General features: G+C 37.8%; 1 protein-coding gene across 4 annotated transcripts in view; it reads right to left on the reverse strand.

Moving 5' to 3' along the window:
• CNTNAP2 (contactin associated protein 2) overlaps positions 1–27,350 on the reverse strand; it is a 1,915,205-nt gene that overhangs the window by 1,085,026 nt on the left and 802,829 nt on the right. For all 4 annotated transcript variants that reach the window (XM_032401131.1, XM_032401133.1, XM_032401132.1 and 1 more), the window contains one exon: positions 3,117–3,264. In XM_032401131.1, coding sequence (XP_032257022.1) covers positions 3,117–3,264 — 148 coding nt within the window. The remainder of the gene's footprint in view (positions 1–3,116; positions 3,265–27,350) is intronic.

Consider the following 27,350-nt stretch of genomic DNA (forward strand, 5'->3'; position numbering starts at 1 on the left):
AGGCCACTATCCAATTTACTACAACCTACTACAAGTATTTTTCAACTTCTATTTTACATTTTATTTTATGTTGCCAATTCATCATTTACTCCACTGGCACATATTGGTATACTATTAATACAGTTTCTTAAAGTATACGATCTTTCCCTCCAGAGAGGCTTATACACTAGAAAAGCCTAGCTTCCTACTTAGCTTCCGTATTTTTTTCCTTCCCACCTTGTGACTGCCAAAGCCCAGGCTAGACGGAGAAGGCCATGATAGCACGAGCTCACAACTTCACAGATCCACTTGCAACAACTGCAAGCCACACCTGAGTCACCCCACACTATGTGCCTTCGGGCAAGCTGCATTTGCGCTTACTGTGAATTCTAAAGTAACCCCATTGACAGTGTTGGTTTTAAAATGATTATTTTTAAAGAAAGCCATCTCAAAAGTAAGATAACACATCTGGATATTATAACAAGAATAAAATAAAAGAGAGAGTTGGCTATAAAAACTACTCAAAACAATTAGAAAATAGATAAATAAAAGACAACACAATAGAAAAATGTGCAAGATTCTTCAACATACACTTCAAAGAAAGAGGGTATACAAATGAATGACAAGCATAACCTCTTTAAAAATCAGGAAAGTGTTCACTAAAACTAAAATGAGATATAATGAACACCCACCACAATGGCTAAAACTTTCAAATCAATACTAAGTGCCCCAATTTGTGAAGCAATAGGAACTCCAGTACATTGGTTGTGGGAGTCTAAATTGATACAACCACTTCAGAGAAAATTTTGTTATTATTGATAAAAATTAAACATGCATATATCCTAACTTAGTAGTACCCTTTCCTAAGCTGACACCCACGAGGAATATTTATAGCAATTCTATTAAAATAGCCAAAAATGGAAACAATTCAAATGTTCATTAACATGAAATGAATTGATGATTGTAGAATATTCATACAGTAGAGTAACAGTGCCAATGAAAATAATCAAATACCCTTAAATAACAGTGTGGATATTCTTACAATTATTATTTTGAAGAAAAGAAGTCAGATGGGAAATAATATATATTTTAGGATTCCCTTTTTTATGAAACTAAAAAAAAAGTAAAATTAATCTATGAGGATAAAAATCAGGTGAATTTTTACCTTTAAAAAGCAGTAGTAACTGGGGGAGGGCCTGATGGGTGTTTCTGGGGTGTCAATATGATTCTTTTATTGACTTGGAGATGGTCACATCGTTGTTCATTTTGTTGGAATTAAGGAGTAGGAAAATAGAACAGTGGTAGTGAGCTCTAGCATTGTACCAGATTCACCGGTTTTCCTTTCAGCTCTATCACTCAGGCGATGTGCCTCTGGGTGAATTTTAACTTTCACTATTTTTATCCTAATAAATACTACTATATTAATTGTCCCACCTTGTCTCTCATAGAATGTTTTCCTTATTCACTGTGGTATTACTAACATTCAGCAATATTTCATGACACATAAAAAATGCTCAATAAGTAATTATTAATAAATTATACACATCATGGTTTCCATGAAGAGTATTACACATTTTTCATTTACTGAAAGCTGAACATGCTCCCTAGAAAATCCATCATACCGAGAAAAATATCACATTTTGTCTTGGCTTTCCCAATGTGCTGACAGTTGGAATATGTGTGAACACAGAGTTCTGTATCCATAATACCCAGACCACATAGAGAGAACCCAAATTTATGTTAGGGCTCATTTTAGGCTTCTCCTAACAAGTTAAATCTTCCTCCTGAAGATCTACATTCTGCTGAAGAACTAAATTTCTATGCCTCTCTACTCATCATATTTGCTATAATAAAGTGATGACCAAATAAAATAAACACCTATAGAATTTTTAAATGATCTCCATGGCCACTTTGTAGTAACCAGTTCAGTTTGCACATAATGTTGCCCATGAATAAATAAAAATGATTAGGTCATCATGACAGCTAATATTTTCACCAATCTCTGTAACTGATTCGTACAGAGGTGAAAACTTTATACATATTTTTATTATAAACTACCAAATGTTTGGTTAATTTTAAAAAGCTTGCCAATAGGTCATTTGCCATCTTCTGGTTATAGTGAACTTTTATTTTTATGTATCTATAGGAAGGGTAGGGGAGAGTCTAATAGTAGACTTCTAGGAGGAGGGAACTATTTTACCAGAGAATTCATATTCTAAAGCCAGTATTTGCAAATCATGTATTTGCAGACTGAATCTCTACTACCTAGTGGCCTCAAAATAGCTCAACAATCTTTAAAGTAATTCTGTGTTGCACTGTCTACTTAGAAGCAAATAAGCAAAGATAAATCTTTGGTAGATGAATCCATCATCAACTTTGGCCTGAAAGAAAGTCCACAGATGAGGTTTTAAAGAAACTAAGGTCACAGTCAAGAAGACAGAGAAGGGAAGGACAGGCAGATAAGAAGGCTGTAAAGAAGGTGAAAGACAGAAGAGGAGGAGGAGCAAAAAAGCACTACTGGTAAAAATGAGTAGATGCAAGACAGCAGAGCTGCAATCCCCAAAAATCCATATATTAGAATCACTAGACATATATATATAATGCATTTAAGAAATTAAAAAAAAAGAGTTTAAAACGTGATTAAAAGAAAAGAATCATTTTAGGTGACCAAGTCAATTTTTTAAAGGAGCAAATAAAACTTATAGACATATAAAATATCACTGACATTAAAACTTAGTGCTTAGCTTTAAAACAGTAAAACGTGAAACTGACGAGAATTGGCAGGAAGTTCTCCAAAATCCATCACAAAGAGTCAAAATGATGGATAATACTGTAAGTTTCTACTTTTTAAATATTGCATAAGACTTCAAGCAACTTAATTAATAAGCTTTGTCATTTTAGTCTACTGAATAACAATCACTTTCCAAATCCTTTGCTTAAGGTATTTTTATATGCGTTTTTGTGTAAAGATGTAAAAATATATTTATAACATACAAATAAACTAACATGTTATTTATATATAAAAACAAGGCAGTTTATTGTCAGAGAAAGCAAGTAATGTTAAATAATCAAAAATAAACAAATCACTAATTACATGAAGATGACAAAATCCACCACAAATTTCAGCAGATACTCACAGTAAGAACAGCCGTAGACTTCAATTCTGAGCCCAATGCGGCCTTCTCCGTTCCAGTCCAGAGGCACTATGCGCACATAGCGGGCAATAACCGGATGCTGCAAATCATGCCGAACCACGCTATCAGAGTTGATATTTCCAGGAAATGCCTGGGAAAAAAGAACAGGGATTAAAAATTAAAGAAAAACGTACTTTGGAAACAACCATATTCCCTGTGTGTTAAGATAAATTTAAATTTTCTTATCCAATGGCAGGATTTTATATTTTCTACTATAAACAATTTGAACAAAGCTACTATACTTCCTTTATTTGAAAACAAGTTTTCAATGGAAACTAGGCCAAAATTTCTATGGGTCCTTTCAAAGGTGAAAATACACATATATTAGAAGAATGAAACACTATATTGTACCCACTGTAATATCCAGACAATATTTAAATTATGAGATCTAATATTTTACATTTAAATTACAGTTTTTCAGCCTCCAAGCATATCTCTTGCTTTTTATTTTATTTTTTTTATTATGTTATGTTAATCACCATACAATACATCATTAGTTTTTGATGTAGTGTTCCATGATTCATTGTTTACGTATTACACCCAGTGCTCCATGCAGAACGTGCCCTCTTTAATACCCATCACTGGACTAACCCCTCCCCCAACCCCCACCTCTCTAGAACCCTCAGTTTGTTTCTCAGAGTCCATAGTCTCTCATGGTTCATCTCCCCCTCCGATTTCCCCCCCTTCATTTTTCCCTTCCTGCTATCTTTTTTTTTTTTTTAACATATAATGTATTATTTGTTTCAGAGGTACAGGTCTGTGATTCATCAGTCTTACACAATTCACAGTGCTCACCATAGCACATACCCTCTCCAATGTCCGTCACCCAGCCACCCCATCCCTCCCACCCCCCACCACTCTAGCAACCCTCAGTTTGTCTCCTGAGATTAAGAATTCCTCATATCAGTGAGGTCATATGATACATGTCTATCTCTGATTGACTTATTTCGCTCAGCATAACACCCTCCAGTTCCATCCACATCATTGCAAATGGCAAGATCTCATTCCTTTTGATGGCTGCATGATATTCCATTGCATATATATACCACATCTTCTTTATCCATTCCATCTGTCGATGGACATCTTGGTTCTTTCCACAGTTTGGCTATTGTGGACACTGCTGCTATAAACATCAGGGTGCACATACCCCTTCGGATCCCTACATTTGTATCTTTGGGGTAAATACCCAGTAGTGCAATTTCTGGGTCATAGGGCAGCTCTATTTTCAACTTTTTGAGGAACCTCCATACTGTTTTCCAGAGTGGTTGCACCAGCTCGCATTCCCACCAATAGTGTAGGAGGGTTCCCCTTTCTCCACATCCTCACCAACTTCTGTCGTTTCCTGACTTGTTAATTTTAGCCATTCTGACTGGTGTGAGGTGGTATCTCATTGAGGTTTTGATTTGGATTTCCCTGATGCCGAGCGATGTTGTACTTCTTGCTTTTTAAAAATCTCCTCTACATTACCTTCCCATGCCACCATTAGAAATCTGAACTTTTTCTCAACATCAGATAAAAACAACTGAATACATTGTGAAAGTAGCCTTTCTACCTTTTATTGGCATGAACACATTTACAGAGTTTACGAGTTGATCAGAAATGTGTCCATTCCATATTTCTCATTTAGAGGATTCTGTCAAATCAAAAGAGTGATTTCCCATGAGCCTTATTTACATTGAGAAGTTCACATTGTTGATGTTTTTTCAACAGAGAACAAATGGATTTTCTTCAGGCATGGCTATCATTCATTCAGGAAACATCTGTAAAATATCTATACCATAATAAGTATAGAACACGATAATAGGGGGGACATAAGATGTCTAAAGCCATAGACACTACACTCAAAACAATCACAATCTAATAATAGGGAAAATGTTGGTATAAAATTCTAATTCAAGGAAGATTTAAAGCAATAGACCATCATAATTTAGAAGATATAAGTCAAATAAATGAGAAATATGTTTGTTACATTTTAAATATCAGCTGTTTTAATTTCATACAAACATTTTTGCTCTTTCTATATTAGATAACTTGAGTTTTTGTAATGTTGTATTCCACATGACATCCTTTTTTATATTTGTTTATATGATCTCTTAAACACTGAAATAAAAATTTTAAGAAAACTGTCCTTTTTTAATCACAAAAAAAACACAACATAAGCACCATATTACATGGCTAATTTATTGTCTTCTTGACCTGAGGCTTTGAATTTGCTTCTATATAAAAATAGAAGTTCTACCTTTAAAAAAATTATTTTGTAACATTTTTTAAACACATAAAATTGATAAGAAGCAAAAAAAGACATGCTTTTGATAAAAAGTACATAGCAGCTTCGAAGCAGGAGGCTCTGGTTTACTCTCACACACAGCACATGCTGAATTTGTGGTTGCAAGGTTTGTTACCTGATGGGCACTCTTTGGTCACACTCCAGCCTCCAAAACACAAAATGTGCAATGTAAGACCTAGTAATATAGGGCTCAGACTGAAATATTTCCTCAGGATTAAAACTATTTTGTATAACATTTAGATGTCCCAACAATCTACATGAGGATAAAACTTAATCTATAACATGAACAGTTTTGTGTTTGAAAACTGGGATGGTCTTCAGAGGCTATCCGGTTGCGCCCTCTGGGACCTCCCTCATCCTAGCTGCATCTACCTTTTCAGAATGGGCCACTCCTTCAAGCCTTCACTGAATGTTAGGTCATGAATGTCAACACTGAGAGCATCTTCTGTGTATCTTATTGACAAAATTTGATCAAGAAAAACAGCAAAAGATTTCTTTTTAGGTATTTTTCTAGCCAGGCTGTAGCTTTACAAAGATGCCACAAACCTAATTTATTAAACTGCGGCTGCATTTTAATACCACTGGTGGTTGTTCTGCCTCCAAAAGTAATATGGGTGAGCATCCCTGATCAAAATCACTGGAATTAAATCCTTATAGCATTTAATCTAAAATTTATATTAAATATTACTCAATAAAAGCCACCAAACAATTTTAACTTGAGGATATGCTTGCTGTAGTGCTTGGTGACGATATATAAATATTAACAACAACAATACCAAGTAACTCTTTGGGAACTCTCTCTCTGAGACATTTGTAGTCTTTTGAGGCCTGAAAGAAAACAAAACAAAAACACTCTTCTGTGTTTCTCCTCTACTTCAAAACTTCACTCTGACACCAGATACGTGAGTTTTCCCACACATCAAGAAACCCTCTGATTCTCTGTGGACACTAGTTGGAGGTCCCATAATTTAACTTAACTCTGACACGATCTACATGGAGAGAGAGTCAGATCCCACAGGTCAGGGGAGGGGTCGCACAAGACCGCCCCACTTCAGATGCTGATCTCAAGTCTAATTTGTCCCTTCTGCTTCTGGCAGACCAGCTAAAAATAGGTTCCCATGGGTGGGAGGATGGGTTAGCCTGGTGATGGGTATTGAGGAGGGCACGTTCTGCATGGAGCACTGGGTGTTATGCACAAACAATGAATCATGGAACACTACACCTAAAACTAATGATGTAATGTATGGGGATTAACATAACAATAAAAAAGAAAGAAAAAAATAAAAAAATAAAATAGGTTCCCATGACCCCATTCTCAAGTCTGATCATTTGCTAGAATGGCTCACAGAACTCAGAAAACCAGTTTACTTACTAGATTACTGGTTTATCATAAAAGGATACAACTCAGCAATGGCCAGACCAAAGAGATGCACAGAGCAAGGTATGCGGGAAGGGTTTCCACACCTTCTCCGGGGGTGCCACCTCCCCAGGTCCTCTACATATTCACCAGCCCAAAATACCTCCCAACCTCAACTTCAGATATTTTTATGGAGGTCTCATTATGCAAGCAAAATCATTAAATCATTGGCCATTGATGATTAAACTCTCCAGAGATCAGGATGGTTCCACTGCTAACCAGCCCCGCCTTTTTGCGATTATCTAGGGGCTTTCCAAAAATCACCTCAAGCATAAATTCTGGTGTGGTTTAAAGGAGCTTATTATGAATAACAACAAAAAAAATACCCATTTCATCTTTATTGCACTTATCACTTAGGAAACTGCAAGGATTTGAGGAGCTGTGTGCCAGGAATGATGGACAAAGACAAAAAAATGTGTTTCTCATAAGTCACATTAGCACAGGCCTAAAATAATATGAAAAACATGCAAAATGCAATATTAAAAGAAACTACAAAAGTGCATGATACAGGTAATAATTTCAGTAATATTTGGAGCTCTATGAAAACTATGCAATCAGAAAAAAGAAACAGACTTCAGCTGGACAGGAGGGCATAACGGTGTCTGCGAGATGGAGATAGAGATAAATGGAGGAGGACACAGCAGAGAACAGGTTATTCCTGGCACAGAGAAGGAACTCAGGTCTAGGGCTTAAGACACCCAGGGCCTAGATGTAGTTATGCTGAAATTTTGTTCTGAAGAGGTACTTCTCTAGGTCTCATTTTTTTTTTTTTCATTCTTTCTCCCCATGTCTTTCTCCAAAAAAAGGCTTGCACAATCCATTTTAGATCTAATATTGTGGACTCTCTAAAAACATGAACATTTTTTATATTCAAAATTAGGTATTAGAAGATATAAGTCTGACTGAAAGGAAGTGTGCATATTGGAAAATCATGGTTGTTTTAGCAAGTTCTGTCTAATTTTGGACAAAAGAATCTAGCATGCATTTTCTAAAAGAAATGACAATTAGAGCCACATTCAGGAGATCGTGGGTGGTGGAAGATTGTATTGGGGGCAAAAAGACTAGCAACAAGGAATTTAAGGGTCAATGCCAATGTAGTAGTAAGGGGAAATAAGAAAAATGAAAGATGGATATGATATTTCAAAAGAAAAATTAGTAACATTTTGAAAGAAGGGAACAGGAGAAAAGATATAAACTAACCTATTCCAAGGTATTAACATCTAGGCATTAATGACAGAAAAAAGAGGGATAAAATGGTAAGTATGTATTCTTCCCCTCCTGAGTAAACCTCTTCTGTTTCTCTAACAGCATCTACACTTTCTTTAAAATGTTACCCACTGTCCACTCTTAACCCACCAGAATCAAGAGAGGAAGATGCCACACTATAGCCCCAGGGGTAGGCACCTAACGTAATGAGACTTAACTTTAGCACTTGTGCTGGAATGATTCATTCATACATTCATTCACTGGGGAAATAGCTAAGAGCCTCTATGCACAATATATTGTTCAAATCACTGGGGTTACAGGAGTAAACAATACAGAGTTTCAGTTTTCATGGCATTTATGTATTAAAGTACATAGTGGGGCAGCTAATAAATAATAAATATTTAATGAATATATGTGTGTATATATATTACTGACATCATATTACATAATATGTATATGTTGTTACATATTAAATTACATATATAGTATACACATACTGAGCATACTTTGCGTGTTTGGGGATAGTAAGGAAGCCGGTGCTTTTGGAACATAGTGAAGAAAGGAAGAACAGGGTAGAAGATGTTGGAGAGATGGAGGACAGAGGGCCTGTAAACCATGACCATGTTGTAGATTTCATTTTAAGTGTACCAGAAGGAAATCCATTGGAGAGTTTTAAGCAAAAAAATTACACATCTTACCATTGTTAAGACCAGGGCCCCTAACACCCCCTCCCTGTATACAGTGAAGTTCCTAGGAAAACAGAAGACAACAGCATAACGTAAATTACAGAATCATATTGGGTAGAATGATCTGGTGACCAGTATTCCCGAGGGGTGGGGTGCTGCAGGGAGAAGTGAAGAAGAGTGGTGCAGAGGTGAGTCCGGAAGAGAAGAGACAGGAAATTTACTACAGCCTGGATCCCAAATGCACCACATGTGAGGACAGAAAACAAAACAGAACCCAGAACTACTGGGAACGAGGCTCTCCTTCCACTAAGCTCCTGCTGGTCATTCTGCTATTGTAAAGTGATGGATGTCAGAAAAAGACAAAGTAGGCACATCTGCAGAAACATGATTCCAGCATCTAAATGCAGAACATGCTGAAGAAAACCTCTGGGCTTTTTGATTATTTGCCTTGTTTCCTCATTTTTTCTGATTTTTTTAAGCAACTGAATAAATACATACAAACACAAAGATATCTGAATGGAAAGATAATTAGTGAAGATTTAGATACATTGCATTTGAGATTTCACCATCACACTGAAAGGTCACATCGAGATTTTGAGATGTTTAAAGTAGTTGTGTTTTATTGAAGTTGAGCTTCGCAGAGAGGGCACATGTATTATTTATGAACAAATGCATGTCATATGGAATTTTCTTCAGTGTTCACAGCATCAATAAATTGTGTGTTTTGTACTTTTCATTTCCAAGCATACAGAGATTTAAGACATTATTTTAATTGAAGTTTAAAACATTTCAAAAGGGCGCCTGGGTGGCTCAGTTGGTTAAGCGACTGCCTTCGGCTCAGGTCATGATCCTGGAGTCCCCGGATCGAGTCCCGCATCGGGCTCCCTGCTCAGCAGGGAGTCTGCTTCTCCCTCTGACCCTCCCCCCTCTCATGTGCTCTCTCTCTCTCTCTCTCTCAAATAAATAAATAAAATCTTTAAAAAAAAAAATAAAATAAAACATTTCAAAAGAAGAGTGTAGGTGTTACCAATCACTGCCTTGAATATAAAGGCATAAATATACGTGAAATGTCTCCTTTTATACAGCAGTATTTGGAAAACTTTAATACAGAAAGAGGTGCAACCACTGATCTAATAAAAACAACATCTAATATTTATATATAATTTTATTATTTAAAGAGTCCTAGTACATGCTGTATTGTTTGTGCCTCATAAAAACTCTCAAGTTTGGTAGGGATGAGCTTTTTTCAAATCAGGAAACAGTCTCAGAGAACTTACTGGATGTCAAACAGCTTAGTAAGGGCAAGCTGGGCAAAGTAACAAGCTTGGCAGGCATCCCCACACTGACTTTTGTTTGAGAATAAAATTTTCAGTTGGGAATAAAGGATTTTCTTTTCAGGCACAACACATTTTATTTTTGATATTTGATACTGCATATTTGAATATCAAATTTAAAGTTTGATAATTCTTATCATACCACATTCTGGATGTACATTTGATTTCTGGCTCATTTATTATACAGCATATTTGCCTACACACTCTTATTTCTCTCTTCAATTTTATTTCCACAAACTTTGACAAAATTAGTATTTTCTTTTCTTACACATTTTCCCCAAAACATGCTCATTTTGGTCATTAGCAAAAGCTCCTCTGCAGCTTTTAATAGAAATAATTAAAAAGTTTGAATGACATTGTTTACTAAAAGGAAAGAAAGGCTGGTCTGCTCCAGTGCATATCTTACATTAGTAGCAATGAGTACACTGCTATCGGTCTTGAAAAGAAGCTTTTCTTTTCACATAATTTGACTCTTTGACGTCCAATTGTGGTTTTTCAGATAGATGTGAAAAGAAAGAATAAACAAGGTAAAACATTCAGCTGATATTTACAAAACCTTGAAGAACTGGAAATCTGCATGAAAAATTGAAAAATTAAAATGAATTTAAATCTTTCTTGAAACAATAGACTTTAAAATTCAACCTTCATTTCGAAAAATGTCACACAATAATACATGTTTTGTGGATACATGAAAACCGACAAATTCATCATTGTTAAGACTGAAAAATCAATCATAGGAGCTTGTGAATTATTTGTCATTGCTATTAAATCTCCTCTACTGGCTGTGACTTGTATATATGCTTAGAAGGATAGGGTTTTGGGTTTTTGTTTGTTTTTATTTGTTTATTTGTAACTAACATATAGCATTTATGTAACTCAGAAGGCTTTAAGTTTAGTAAAGCTAAGGGCAATATAACTTGAAACCTGTGCGGCTACTTGAGAGTAAATGCCCTATAAATTACTAAACTTTATAGCAGAGGTGGTGGGGGCAGGGGTGAAACAGGTGATGGGGATTAAGGAGGGCAATGGTCATGATGAGCACCCTGAGGCCTACAGAATTACTGAATCACTATATTGTACAACACCTGAAACTAATATAACACTGTGTTAACTGGAATTAAAAGAAAAACTTAAAAATAAAATAAACTACAGCAAAGAGTTAGAATTTTTTTATGATTTATTTATTTGTCAGAGAGAGAGACCGACAGAGAGCACAAGCAGGGGGAGCGGCAGGCAGAGGGAGAAGCCGGCTCCCCACTGAGCAAGAAGCCCAACGCAGGACTCGATCCCAGGACCCCGGGATCGTAAGCCGAAGGCAGATGCTTAACCAACTAAGCCACCAGGTGTCCCAAGAGTCAGAATTTTTAAAAACAAATTGTGAATTACTCAGAATGCCAATTTTATAATCTAAATATCGCTAAAGTTTTAATAACTAAAAATTTCCCACCATGTGGCACTAAACATTTATTCTAGCTGAAACAAGAGTTCAGATGGCCTAACACAGGAAAGGCACACCTTTTCTGTAAAATACCAAACAGTTACTATATTACGCTTAGCAGGCCGCATACCTCTCAGTTCCATATCCTTTTTATTTTAACAACACTTGAAAAATGTAAAAACCATCACAGCTCACAGACTTTAGAAGAACAGAGACCAGAGTGAGCCCACACGCTGTAGCTTTCCAACCCTAGGGCTAAGAGAATCTTTCAGATTGATAAATCCTCCCCTCAACTCCAAAAGGATGCAAAATTCTAAAATCACTGAAAAACTTTTCAGCCACTTGGCATTTAAAAACCAATAAACTTTGGGAAAGCATTTTGTCATCCCTTGAAGCATATAATTTATCAGACTGGAGGAAAATATATAGGGATTTAGAAGTATGCTGTGTGTGAGGCATGAACTAACATTTCCCTCAAATTCACTATTACGGGGTCTGAAGTGTAACTTATGAAGTATTTTATGAAGAGAATAAATATATTTGGTCCTCACTAAAACCTCACCTTTCAAGAAACCTAAAATAAGGGATCACGAGCTTCTATAGCAAATGAGTGAGAATGTACATCTTAGGGCAAAGGTTTTGCTTAAGACTGAAAAAAAATGTGTGTCTGAAACACACAGCTATTGTGTAAGTGAGCCTAGGAGGATTTCTTAGTGCTACGAACAAGTCTCCTAGGTGGGAAATTATGTGAGAAAAAAAACAACACATGAATATTTCCTAATGTGAGAGATCTTAATTTCTTAAAATATAAAATATCTCTGCTGCAACAGAAACACATATTGATTTTTTTCCTTAAGTTGATGTCATAAACCTGTGATCACTATAGTCACTTTTCTTTAAGTATAATTTTATTTCTTGCTGGATTTTAAATTTTATTTTCCCCATGCTAACAATTTATATCAAAATATAGAAATAGATCTTCCATTTTGCAGCCTTGATGTGAGTCTCCAGGCCTGGTTACACTGCATGCTGAGGCAGGAAGAAAAAAAGTACTTTCATAAAATACTGCATCTGTTACACTCCAGATCTGGCTTTGTCACCTGAACTTCCTTGTCATCATTTTTATCTGGCTGTACAAACATGTCTGGCAAGACTCAGCTCAGATAGCACTTCCTGAAGTTAAGGATAGTCCCTGACCCTCACTCTTCAATCCCCCAGTATTCTGCAGGGGTCCTCATAACATCCTGTACTTATTCTCTTCACTCAATTGAAATTACTTTATTGTGTATTTAATCATCCACCTAATGACTATTTCAGAAGTATTTAAGCCAGCTTTGAAGTCTGTGATCAAACCTCTGGTCCACCACTATATCTGATGCACCTACACAATGGTTGGTGTTCAATGAGTTATCCATTTACTGCCTGATTAAATGAATGAATAAAAATGAGCATTCCCTAACTCCCACCTGTTTACATTTCATAGCTCTTGTTATTTCTGGATGTACCAAAGCCAGTTCAGTAACCATTCATAGTAAATAAACCACATTTGAGAATATCCTACAGAAGAAAAAGAAAAAGCATGCTAGTCTGATTCAAGACCCTAGGCAAATCAATAGAGTTTTCCCAGAGGTACGGGGATATCATTGTAAGTATGTAAAATGTCCAGGAGTCACAGAGATCATGCAGAAAAAAGGAAATGGTCATGCAAAAATCCTGTCAAAATCAGGGGATAAATGCTAGGAGAAATATGAAAATTAACACATACCCGCCCACATCAAATATCAGATGTTCACATAGGTAATTCACTTGAACTCTGCTAAAAACATACTCTTTTTGGATTATAAAACCACGGCAACATGTTGTGTGGCAAATGCCAAAACATTCTCTTTATATGTGAGCAGTAATATTTTCTCTGGGCATTTCTGCCTTTGACTCAATTAGAGAGGTCTTATCTTTTTCATTTTGCCAAAGTTAAAACAAAGTTTAGAAGTATTTTACTAGAAGAACCATTAATTAATTAAGAATCATGGTGTAAAAACAATAATATAATTCAGAAAAACAAAGGTAACATAAGGTAAAATGTTTTAAAATCTAGTTCTTTAATTTCTCTCTCTTTATTTCTTATGGAGACCACATGATGATGGTATTCTATACCATCCTTTGTGCTAAACTGCTCTCAGCCTACCCAAAAGACTCTGTCCTTTTTGATGGCTTAATTGTCTCCCATAGTTTATTCCTGAGATACTGGCTCCCTCTCTCCCTCTTGTCTTATCTTTCCTTTCTTCCTTCTTCCTTTCCTCCTCCACTCCTTCTCTCCTTCCCTCCAGTGGTTTAATGTAACACATGATTCTTTCTTGCTCACACTGCAATTCAGTATGAATGGATGGGAGCAGAGGGCTTGGCTCCACCTCGTCATTCAGAGACCCATCATCAACATCTGGTTGTCAAGACCACCACAGAAACCAAAGAGAAAGTATGGAGGAATATGCAGGTGGGGTAGGACCAGATTTAGAAGCAGAGGATATCACTTCTGCACATACTCCACTGGTCATGTTTCCTACTGGCCTTACTTAACCTTTGTGTGGAAGAGACTAGAAAATATAACACAAAAGCAGGACAGCTTTGATAAATGCGTAACAATGTCACCGCCACATAGGTGTTACATGATGTTCATGCATTTCTGAAATTTTATGTTTACCTATATCATAGCACTTATTACACTGAATAGTAAAATTGTATATGATCACTTGTTGGTCTCCCGATAAACTACAAACTATGTAGGCACTGATAAGGCTTTTTTTTTTAATTGAGGTATAATTTACAAAGGTAAATTGCAAAGATCTAAGTAAAGACTTTGATCAGTTTTGAGAAATGCATTCACCCAGGCAATCCCCTCCCCATCAAGATATAAAACATTTCTATTAACCCAGAATCCTCTCTGTTGGTGTCCACAGTCAACACCCACCTTAGTTAACAGCACTCCCAACCCTAATGGAAACACTTTTCCAATTTCCATCAAAAGAGGTTAATTTTGCCTTTTCTTGAACTTCTTATTAAGGTGATCAAACTCACTTTCACTCAGAATAACCTTAAGATTCTGACATGCTTTTGTATGTATCCATGTTTTATTTCTTTTTATTGCTGAGTAGTATTTTATTGTAGAAATATACCACAGTTTATTTAGCCAGTTTCTGTTAAGAGACTCCAGGGCAGTTTCCAGTTTTTTACTATTATGAATGAAACTGCTGTGAGCATCTGTATAAAATGCACAGGGGGAGAATTTCTGACTCACAAAGTAGATACATGCTTAAATTTTTAAAAACTTTTTCTTCGCGTTTATAACATCAGACATGTAGTTTAAATTGCATCAGAGAAATCTCTGCTGTATATTCCTTTTTCTCCTCTCTACTGTATATTCCATATAACTTAAGTTCATTATTTTATGCATCTATATTAATTTTTCTCTCCAAACTTCCCTAAATTTTGTCTTCATCCTACATGTCAAGCCATAAAAAAGGATGAAAATAGATAAATGCTACCAGTTGTCTTTTTTGTTTTTTTTGTCAATATCTGAAATAAATACACAAAGTAAGAAAACAAACCAATGTTATCAAGCTTAACAATGTTCAAATAGAGCATAACTGACAGAAGTCTGGAGATGGAAATGTCTGAAAGAATGTAGAAGAAAGATACAATGGATAAAATCCATGTCCTTCATGTAATGAGTCAGGAAACATTTCCAAAGCTCCATAGAACAGCAAACCCACTTACTAGTATTAGAACCAACAAAATTAACAAAGAGATAATTTAAAATATTTGACATTATTTCTAAAAGTAAGCCAGATATCGGGAAAAGTTAGCTAACTACAAATTGATCTATCAAGAAGTCAGTAGTCAATAGGTAATTTCTAAGTAGAGATGGGAACAAAATGCTATGTGAGTATACAGGGAGAAGAGAACCAGAGAAGATATTGGGATGGGAACTTTTGCTATTTAAATGAAATTCTTTTTATAATATTTGATTTAAAATATTTATCCATATACTACTTTGACAAAGACAAACCACAATATTTTTCTGTGGGGTTGTATCTAAAACTTTGGCTTTAAGATTCCCGGCATACTATACGGATGGAGACACAATCAGGTGTGAGGTTCATCTTGTCTGTAAAAATAAAATCTAACTAGCTGCTTAAAGAAGCCTAAGACTCCTGGTACTGAGCCCAGAAAGAAATTTCTCAAATGAGTCCTCTTGTAAAAGGAATCATGCTACACAATAAACAAAGTGTTCTGTGACATCTGTGTAAGAAGATAACAACAAATCTCATAGGAGGTTTCTTACAGTTTCCTTCAATGTAGCCCCGTGGAAAAATGCCAAAACACAATTCAGTAAACAAAATTTTACAATGGTAATCAAGACTTTCAATGCAGGTATTCGGTTCTCTGCTGACTGGCTTAATCTAGAAATAGTTCAGAGTATCTAGAGGAATGAATGGATTGCTTTGCGTTCAGATTATCCTCTGTAAATACTGCTTTTCTCAAGTATTTGATGTTTCAATGGCAATGAATTTGAAAATATACTTGGAAGTACCCAGAGTATATCTCTTTCTAAATGTGGAACCAAATGTTTTCATAAACATAAGACCAAGTATTATTCAGGGTGAAGATCAGTATTAGCAAAGTAAATTACGACGTAGGAAACAAAGGCAAAAGAAAAAAATTAAATTTCCTTACTGTCTACAGCCTCTTGACCAAGTCCCTGAAACTATTATTCCGACCCCACAGGATCCTGTGTCTTCTTTAACATATAAAAATTCTTTTGTAAACTACCTTTAACTCTACACCGCCCCCCCCAACATACATGCTAGGAATCATCCTCCAAGCATATGGCCCACTGATACACATCAGAAGGGTCTCATGACTAGTATTTTATTAGACTGTAGTAAGTGATCTTTTCCCAACAATAGCTAGCCCCTCAAGGTCCTGGAAACCTTGCTTCCAAAATTCCTTAGAGACTTAGGCTCTCTCCCTAACCCCCTCCCAACTTGAAAGCATATAATCAGTCACCTGTCACAACCCCACTGTAGCTCCTTCTGCCCACAGACCCTGTTCCTGTGCTTTAATAAAAACACCTTTTTGCACTGAAGATGTCTCAAGAATTCTTTCTTGGCCGTCAGCTGTGAACCCCAACATTTCCTACATCATAAGAACATTTGCCATCTTAACATTTGTTGCTTGTTAGTGCTGGGAAGTCCCATTCCAGTATCACCTAACCAGTGTCACGGATTATCGCCTCCCGGTGACTGGAGACATCTCATAATTTTGTGGGAGACCAAAGACACCATTTTAACCACACCATCCTTACCGCCTGTGCAGCAAAGGTCTTTGCTTTCTTAGACTAATTTTGGGAGTAAACTTCTGGATCATGGGGGTGTACCACCTATGCCCTTTTTTTTTTTTTTTTTTCGGTCAGAGAGAGAGAGAGGGAGAGCACAAACAGGGGAAGCAGCAGGCAGAGGGAGAAGCAGGCTCCCTGCTGAGCAAGGAGCATGATGTGATTAGGGGCTCAATCCCAGGACCCTGGGATCATGACCTGAGCCAAAGGCAGACAGTTAACCGACTGAGCCACCCAGGCATCCCAACCTACGCCCTCTTTGGATGCATCTTACATCTTTGGTTAAGCCATTAAGGCTTACTGGTTTTGAGTCACTATTAGACCTACTCGTCCATGGCCAGATGACTGATCCTTTAAATTAACTATGTTTGAAAGAAAAATAAACTTTACAAAGAGCTCTCAACTGTCTTATTAGTATAATGGCTAGTCTTAGGGACTCCCTTGACCAAATAAAATCACAGAAATTAGATTTAAATCGAAATAAATGCCCATATGTAATGTAAATTTCCTTTAAACTCTGACCTCATTTGTCTGTTTTAACTCAGCTTTTCCTCTTATTTACCTGGAACACTCGGGCCTCACCTCTAGGTTCAAAGTGTACAGTTACTCCTGTAAATGTTGAAAGCCAGGAAATAAATTTAACTAAAGCACCTGAGAATGGCTATAGGCTTGCTTTGCTCCTACCTTCCAGGGACTGGTAATACCAGCTTCAGGCATTCTTATGAGATGTCCTTTGCAGGTATTATCCTAGACCCCCCACTGCAAAAGAATTTGTGTCTCCTGAATGGAAGCAAAATCTCTTAAATTATAAAGACCTTTTACCTCCACTTTGAAAAGATCCTACCAATTTTAGAGATTAAAAAGACTAATGACTATTCACAAAACTCCTTCACAAGGAACAGAACCAAAAATTTCTCCTAGACCCTCCTACAAATGATCTGTGAAGGGCCAATATTCAAGGACTGGTAGAAGCTGATGTGGGGATCAAAGGCAGAAGGAAATGTAGACAAAATTAAATTTCCTTGTAACCAGCGGCCCATGGACAAATACTTAAGGCAGGCAGAATATAACCTTCCAACTGTCTTATGTTAATGATTTGCTAGAAGGAAAAACAACCCTAGCTTGACAATAGCTAGGCCTCCAGGATCCTATGAGTCTTCTTTAGCATATGAAAGTCCTTTTGAAAAACTTCTCTTGTCTTTACCGCCCTCAACTCCGTAGTGTATAATCAGTCGCTCCTCACAATCCAGGGCAGCACTTTCTGCCCATGGGTCCTGTCCCCGTGCTATAATAAAACACCTTTTTGCACCAAAGATGTCTCAAGAATTCTTTCTTAGCCGTCAGCTCCAAACCCCAAACTTTTCCACATCAGAAACCAAGGCTGAATTATGTACCCAAAAGAAGGTTTTTGTTAAAATGCTTTATACAGGTTTTACAAAGATAAAAATATTTTAATTCCACTTTAGTTAAAAATCTCCCCAATATAAAGAAGCATATTTAATTAAAAAGGCAGGCCAAACACCTGATATTCAGGCTGTAATCTTGTTCTTCTGAGAATTAAAAACAACTCTGTTTTACAAATCTTTACAAAACCAGAAATGCAACCCTAAAGCCAGTCAAAGCCTGCCTATCTTTATCAATCCCCAAACCTGCCTATTCCTCTTACAGTGTTTCTGTATATTGGAAAAGATCAAGCTACTGGAACAAAACTGTACTGTACTTAGGAGAAAGAAAGGTGAATTTTAAATCGCAGTTACCCTGAAACTCTGGGGGAAAATTTTTTTGGCATTCTTTTCTGTACCTTGAAATGATAAATCTTATGTCTTTAAAATGTAAACACAGCCCACAATTGCCTGAAACTGAAGAAATAAAAGGGGAAAAAACTTTTTCCTTTTTTAAAGATTTTATTTATTTATCTGAGATAGAGAGTGAGAGCCAGGAGACAGAGGGAGAAGCAGGCCCCCCACTGAGCAGGGAGCCCCACGTGGGGCTTGATCACAGGACCCCAGATCACGAGGGAGCCAAAGGCAGATGCCCAACCGAGCCACCCAGGCGCCCCAGGAAAAGACTTTTTTAAAAAAGTACAAACTGCTAGAATGACTTCTGTGCCTGGACTCTAACACCTTTCATAACAGATATGCGCCAAATCTTCATCATGAAGAAAACTTGGATGCCTTCTCTCTGCCTTTGTCATGTAAATTTCTACCCTCTTCTTCTTTAGGACCTAAGAACAGTTCTTTGAAATAGAATTGGGGAGAACTTTAGGGGGAAGTTTTTCACAACACACACACACACACACTCTCTCTCTCTCTCTCTCTCTCTCTCTCTAGGGAGGTATTTGGGAACTAGGCCAGTAATATCATTTCCATAAACAGAACAAAAGCTAGAAGATTGTTTGCATCTTGTCTGTGTATGTGTAACCATGCATGTTATGAAGGTGAGATACTTTCCTACCTCCAGATGGTATTGCTAAAATTGATTTGTAAAAGCACTCTAGTTGGTTTAAAGCAAGCGCTTATAGGAACTGGGCATTCCAAAACTCTGAAAGATAGAAACTAACCCAAAAGTTTTTTCAAGTTCACATGATCTGGGAAAATAGTTGGTACTAAAGGTAATTTAAGGTTGCTGGTTTAATTAAAATAAAACCGTCTTTACAGTTATGCATTAATGTAAGACTTATTTTACCGGTGTTCAATGAAGGTCCAATGGGTTGTCTCTGTTGTCAAAGTTTGTCCAAAAAAAAAAATTAAAAATTAGAATGGTTGACTTTGTCTAATGCATTAAGTTTTGTGGGTCATCTAGACATGATTGTCAAGAAAAAGTAAATTAAATAGTTATAAATAAAAGATTTATAGGGAAATTTCTGGGTGGCTTGCAAAATGTTTGGTAATCTGAAATTCTGGAGTTTTGTTTAGTTAGATGATGAGCTAATAAATTTGTTAAATATCATTTCCAAATAAGATAAAGAAAACATTAAGTACTAAGCACAGGTTTATCTACTTTTGTCTTATTGCAGAGAAACTAAAGATAAGTATGGGTCTGTAAACCTGGTTTGTGATTTATTATTTTTTTAATATTTTATTTATTTATCTGACAGAGAGAGAGAGTGCAAGCAGGGGAAGCAGCAGGTAGAGGGAGAGGGAGAAGCAGGCTCCCCACCAAGCAGGGAGCCTGATGTGGGGCTCAATCCCAGGACCCCAGGATCATGACCTGAGCCAAAGGCAGACGCTTAACTAACTGAGCCACCCACATGCCCCAATTTATTATTTTTTTAAGATTTTATTTTTAAGTAATCTCTACACCCAACGTGGGGCTCGAACTCACAACCCTGAGATCAAGAGTCACTTGCTCTACCAACTGAGCCAGCCAGGCGCCCCAGGTTTGTGCTTTATTTTAAAAAATTGGTACTATGAGGGCACCTGGGTGGCTCAGTTGGTTAAGCGACTGCCTTCGGCTCAGGTCATGATCCTGGAGTCCCGGGATCGAGTCCCACATCGGGCTCCCTGCTCGGCAGGGAGTCTGCTTCTCCCTCTGACCCACTTCCCTCTCGTGCTCTCTGTCTCTCATTCTCTCTTTCTCAAATAAATAAATAAAACCTTTTAAAAAAAAAAAATTGGTACTATGAAAAACGTGTTTCTAGAATCATAAAATGTATTCATAAATTTGCTAATCTAAAAAGGTACTGGTATGATATACTGCTCACAATTGCTTAGTTTTCACTAGAAACTAAGGTTTCTAAGAGTTAAAAATTCTAATAAATGTAATTATCAGAAATAAAGGAAACAACTGTACACACGCAAAGTAAGATAATGTGTTTTGAGGAAAAATCATATGAGGAATGGGAATACGTTTTTGCTGAAGAAAGTAATATTGTCCTAATACAACAGGCCATTCGGGAATATGGAATAAGATACTTCTGTCTCCAATGAATGACAGCTGGTCTGAGAGAGCAGAGCCAGGGAGTATGGTATTACTAAAACATGGAACTGGGGGGTCTCCAAAAGAACAACTTAGACCCAAATGGGAAGGACCCTATCAAATTTTACTTAGTACTCCTACAGCTGTAAAACTAAGGGGAATACCAAGTCAGGTACACTTATCAAGAATTAAACTTGTTTCTGGGGAGTCCCCACAGGTTCCCATAGAAGAAACACCTGCCTACACCTGTGAACCTGTGAAAGATCTAAAGTTGCTGCTCCAAAGGACCAATAAATAAAGCTCAATGAAGCTTTTAAAGTCATTTATTTTTCTGGGTTTTCTCCTTATACATCTCTAGCAAAAGCAAACGTCCCCACCTACCGTTTGCAGTAGGTTCAACATTATGCAGATAGCTTACAAAAAAGTCCTTGCTGGATTTGTGGCCTACTCCCTTTATCCAGCACTTCAGGTCTCCCTTGGTGGGCTTCTCCATTACAGGATACAGATTTGCATTATTTACACCAATATATAAAAGATACGATATACCAACCAAATACTAGCATGTATAGGGACATCTCTATTACTAACAAAAATGTTTTTTGTTGGCCGATGGTAAGTACTACATGGAATTCTCCAGGTCATGAAAGACCTTTTTCCTACCCTCAGACCATTGAAATCATGACTGAATATTCCAATTCCAAAACTGAAGAAAAGAAAGCTATGTGGATAACAGTTAAACCCAATAATAAGAGATATACTGATAATGGTTATTTTCAAATATGGGATGAATTTATGTGGCTTACTCCTACTATAAGCCAATTAAACCAATAGGCCCTCCTGTGCTGGGAACAAAGAAATCATACCAATGATGCATGGCTTAATGCCACCCGCAAATTAGGGTGGCTCTCCCCAGAAGCTTGTGTGCATACTATTGTGCTACGATCAACCGACTGGTTTGCTACTGATTGGGTGACATGACCTGGCATCAGATGGCTAGCACCCAATGGAATTCACTGGCTATGTGGCACCAATTTGTAGCCACGGCCACCCCCTGGATCGATAGGGTGCTGAACCCTAGGCTTTCCCTGGATACAAGGGAGATGGTGTAAAGAAATACCTATGCCAGCAAATTATCCCCACTTTACTGCTGGACACAATCAGCCTTTCATTAGTATGATCACCAGTTAGCCATTTTCTTTTTTTTTGCCCTAACTGGGAATAGAAGACATGACCTGGCATATGGAGGCCCTAATAAACTATACCACATAAGCCCTAATGATACTATGCATGGGCTTTCCTTGTTAAACTTTGAAGCTGAATCAATGAGAAAGGCTGTATTACAAAATAGGATGGCTTTGGATATAGTAGCAGCTCAAGGAGGAACTTGTGCTATTATTGAGACTGAATATTGTGTATATATCCCAGATAACTCTGCTAATGTACCCCAAATTTTAGCAGACCTGCATATCCAAATTAAGGCAATGTCTGCCTCCTCTAGTTCCCTCAATGACTGGATTTCTTCCTGGTTTAGTGGAAATGGATGGTCTTGGTGGAGAAAACTTCTTTTACTAATACTAAAAGTAATTATGCTCGGTCTTCTTTACTGTGGGGACTATCATTGCTACATGTTTTGTATAAACATGTGGGACAAATTATCTGAACAGATGCTCTCTAGGAAGCATCCTATCCTTACGATGAGACCTCAAAGGCGCCTCTAAGTCAGACAACCTAAGATGAGGAGCCCTTCACCTAATCAGATAGTTCAAGATTTTTATGCCTCCCAATAGACAGGGTCTACAAGCCCTTTCAGCTTGAAGAAGCTACAGAAGAGGAGACCTTCACCCTTTAACACCCCTTAAGAATAAGGAAGGTAAAAATCACAGAGTGAGATGAGATAAGGAAACTGAATGAAACTCCATTTTTAGAAAGGCTCAATCTCTGCTTTTTTTCTGTTAGGTTCCTTTTACTCATGTTCTATATTTCATCTTACATCTGAATAAATCAAAGAAGCTATGTTCCCATTCCAAGTGGAAAGCAAGAAAGTTAATCATTTCTCAGAATTTCATCCTAGGCCCCACCCCCAAACACATGATGATTAAGAACGGGATCCCAAACATGTTCCAGAATGTTAGCTTCAAACAAACTTCGGCCAATGCTGGCATATCTTCAATGATTTATGAAATAACACCTATTACTCACCTGACACTGGCCTTTGATCAGACCCTACCCTGAATTCCTCAAGGAACACGGACCTTGGACCCCTTTCCAATATACACCCCAAACCCCAAGTGACAGAGAGACTAGACTGCCCCCACTCCTCCTTCCAAGTCTCCCAGACACTGTTTACACTATTCAATATTGTTTACACTATTCAATAAACCCTGTTTTCACTTCCTCCTGGCTCACACTGGATTTGTATTCTGCATGAAGCCAAGTACCCTCTTGCTGGTCCTATGGAACCCCTCTGGGTCCTTAGACCTGGCGTGCCTATGTCACTAAAGTGAGACTGGTTATTTAAAGAAGGAAAACTTAGGACAAACTCTAATGTAAACAGGAAAGTTGTAAAAGGTTTATGGAGAAGGAATCTTTAGAAGGGAATTTTGTGTGTTGTCAATACTGGTTAAGATTAGAATAAATTTAAGTTAATGAGTTTCACTATCAAGAATACACTGGTGCAAAATTAAAACTTTTGTTTTCTCCTTGTTAAAACAACAAAGTTTTCTTGAACTACTGGTTTGCTCTTAATATTACAATTAAGAAATTGTAAATGTTTTTATCTTTAAAGTTATCTGACTAGAAAGCAAGGATTCTGTTTTGCCAAAATAGTTTTCCTATGTTTATCACGTCTTTTGGTTACTTTAAAAGGACAAAACAAGGGGGCGGAGCAAGATGGCGGAGGAGTAGGAGACCTGGATTTCGTCTCCTCTCAGGAATTCAGCTGGATAGGGATCAAACCATTCTGAACACCTACAAACGCAACAGGAGATCGAAGAAAAGAATAGCAACAACTCTCTGAACAGAAAAGCGACCACTTTCTGGAAGGTAGGACGTGTGGAGAAGTGAATCCGAGGCGATATTCGGGAGGATAGACGGCGGGGGAGGGGCCTCCGTCGGCCGCTTCTGGCAAGTGATAGAGCAGCAGAGCACAAAATCGGAACTTTTAGAAGTCTGCTCTGCCGAGGGACGTCACTCTGGTGGCGAAGTGGGGGGTGGAACCCTCGCGGGACAGTGTGGTCTCAGGACCCTCGGGGTCACAGGAAGACCGGGGGTGCCTGAGTGCGGCAGAGCTCCCAGGTATCGGAGCAGGGAAGCCGGCTGCAGAGACGGAGCCCAGGCGCGGGCTCTCAGCTCGGGGTTGTCATAGACCGTGATCCGCGGCACAGTCGGGCCACTGCTCCTCCAGCAGGGACCCAACAAGCGGCAGATCCGGGGAGACTCACCTTCTTCCCCCGGGAGGAGAGGTGCGGGAGCGCACCGCGGGGATCTGCTGGGTTCGGAGACTCCACCCGGGGTCGGGTGCCAGATAGAAAGGCGCGGTCACAGGCTGAGTGAGCGCGGAGTGTGGCCGGAGACCGGGGAGACGGGAGTGACTGACCGCTTTTCTCTGGGGGCTCGCTGAGGAGCGGGACCCCGAGTTCTCGGCTCCGCCGGGGCGGAGACTGGGAGGCCGCCATTTTCACTCTCCGCCTCCAAAGCTGTACGGAAAGCTTGCAGGGAACAAAAGCTCCGGAGAGCAAACCCGAGCAGATTACTTAGCCCGGACCGGCAAGGGCGGGGCAATTTTGCCTCCGGCAAAGACATTTGGGAACCAAGGCAACAGGCCCCTCCCCCAGAAGATCAGCGAGAACAGCCAGCCAAGACCAAGTTTATCGATCAATGAGAACGGCAGAACTCCAGCGCTAGGGGAATACTGCACATAGAATTCATGGCTTTTTTACCATGATTCTTTAGTCTTTCAAAGTTAATTATTATTTTTTTTTTTTAACTTTTTTTCTTTTTTCCTTTTTTCTTTTTTTTGAATTTTTCTTTTTCCCTTTTTCAACCAACATCTTATCAATCCCTTTTTTAAAAAAAAAAACATTTTTATTTTTCATTTTTAAAGTCATATTCTATCCCTTCATAGTAGTTACCCATATTTTTGGCATATATAGATAAGTTGTTCTCTCTTTAAAATCTTGAGATAGTTTCTTCTAACAGATCAAAATATAATCTAAATCTCTAGTGTATGGTTTTTTTCTACTCCCCTGCCTGATCACATTCTCTCCCTTTTTTCTTTCTTTTTTTTAATCCTCTTCTTTCTTTTTTCAAACAACTTATCAAATCCTTTTTTAAAAAAATTTTTTATAATTTCCATCTTTACAGTCATATTCCATCCCTTCATCATATCAACCCTTATTTTTGTACATATACAAGTTTTTCTTTCTTTAAAATTTTGGGAGGGACTTTCTTTTAACAGACCAAAATACACCCAAAATCTAGTGTGTGGCACTGATCTATAATCCAGCCTGATCATATTTGATCACATTCTGTTTTTGTTTTGTTTTGTTTTGTTCTGCTTTTGTTTGTTTTTATCTTTATCTTTTTCTTTGTTCTTTTTTTCTTTCCTTTTCTTTTTTCTCTCTTTCCCTTTCTTTTCCCACTGCTTCAGGTCTTTTCTGATTTGTTTAGAGTATATTTTCTGGGGACGTTGTTACCCTGCTAGCATTTTGTTCTCTCATTAATCTATTCTGCTCTGCACAAAATGACAAGACGGAAAAAATCACCTCAACAAAAAGAACAAGAGGTAGTACCGACTGCCAGGGACCTACTCAATACGGACATTAGTACGATGTCAGATCTAGAGTTCAGAATCATCACTTTAAAGATACTAGCTGGGCTTGAAAAAAACATGGAAGTTATTAGAGAAACCCTTTCTGGAGAAGTAAAAGAACTAAAATCTAACCAAGTAGAAATCAAAAAGGCTATCAATGAGGTGCAATCAAATATGGGGGCGCTAACTGCTAGGATAAATGAGGCAGAAGAAAGAATCAGTGAGATAGAAGACCAAATGATGGAAAATAAAGAAGCTGAGAAAAAGAGAGATAAACAACTACTGGATCACGAGGGCAGAATTCGAGAGATAAACGATACCATAAGACGAAACAACATTAGAATAATTGGGATCCCAGAAGAAGAAGAAAGAGAGAGAGGGGCAGAAGGTATAATGGAGCAAATTATAGCAGAGAACTTCCCTAATTTGGGGAAGGAAACAGGCATCAAAATCCAGGAAGCACAGAGAACCCCTCTCAAAATCAATAAAAATAGGTCAACACCCCGACATCTAATAGTAAAACTTACGAGTCTCAGAGACAAAGAGAAAATCCTGAAAGCAGCTCGGGAGAAGAGATATGTAACCTACAATGGTAGAAACATTAGATTGGCAACAGACTTATCCACAGAGACCTGGCAGGCCAGAAAGGACTGGCAGGACATATTCAGAGCACTAAATGAGAAAAATATGCAGCCAAGAATACTATATCCAGCTAGGCTGTCATTGAAAATTGAAGGAGAGATAAAAAGCTTCCAGGACAAACAAAAACTAAAGGAATTTGCAAACACGAAACCAGCCCTACAACAAATATTGAAAGGGGTCCTCTAAGCAAAGAGAGAGCCTAAAAGCAACATAGACCAGAAAGGAACACAAACAATATACAGTAACAGTCACTTTACAGGCAATACAATGGCACTGAATTCCTATCTTTCAATAGTTACCCTGAATGTAAATGGGCTAAATGCCCCAATCAAAAGACACAGGCTATCAGATTGGATTAAAAAACAAGACCCATCGATATGCTGTCTGCAAGAGACTCATTTTAGACCCAAAGACACCCCCAGATTGAAAGTGAGGGGGTGGAAAACCATTTACCATGCTAATGGACACCAAAAGAAAGCTGGGGTGGCAATCCTTATATCAGACAAATTAGATTTTAAACCAAAGACTGTAATAAGAGATGAGGAAGGACACTATATCATACTTAAAGGGTCTATCCAACAAGAAGATCTAACAATTGTAAATATCTATGCCCCTAACATGGGAGCAGCCAATTATATAAGGCAATTAATAACAAAAGCAAAGAAACACATCGACAACAATACAATAATAGTGGGGGACTTTAACACCCCCCTCACTGAAATGGACAGATCGTCTAAGCAAAAGATCAACAAGGAAATAAAGACTTTAAATGACACACTGGACCAAATGGACTTCACAGACATATTCAGAACATTCCATCCCAAAGCAACGGAATACACATTCTTCTCTAGTGCCCATGGAACATTCTCCAGAATAGATCACATCCTAGGTCATAAATCAGGTCTCAACCGGTACCAGAAGATTGGGATCATCCCCTGCCTATTTTCAGACCACAATGCTTTGAAACTAGAACTCAATCACAAGAGGAAAGTCGGAAAGAACTCAAATACATGGAGGCTAAAGAGCATCCTACTGAAGAATGAATGG

This window comes from Phoca vitulina, unplaced genomic scaffold, assembly GCF_004348235.1.
Source record: "Phoca vitulina isolate PV1807 unplaced genomic scaffold, GSC_HSeal_1.0 scaffold4, whole genome shotgun sequence".
NCBI classification, from domain to species: Eukaryota; Metazoa; Chordata; class Mammalia; order Carnivora; family Phocidae; genus Phoca; species Phoca vitulina.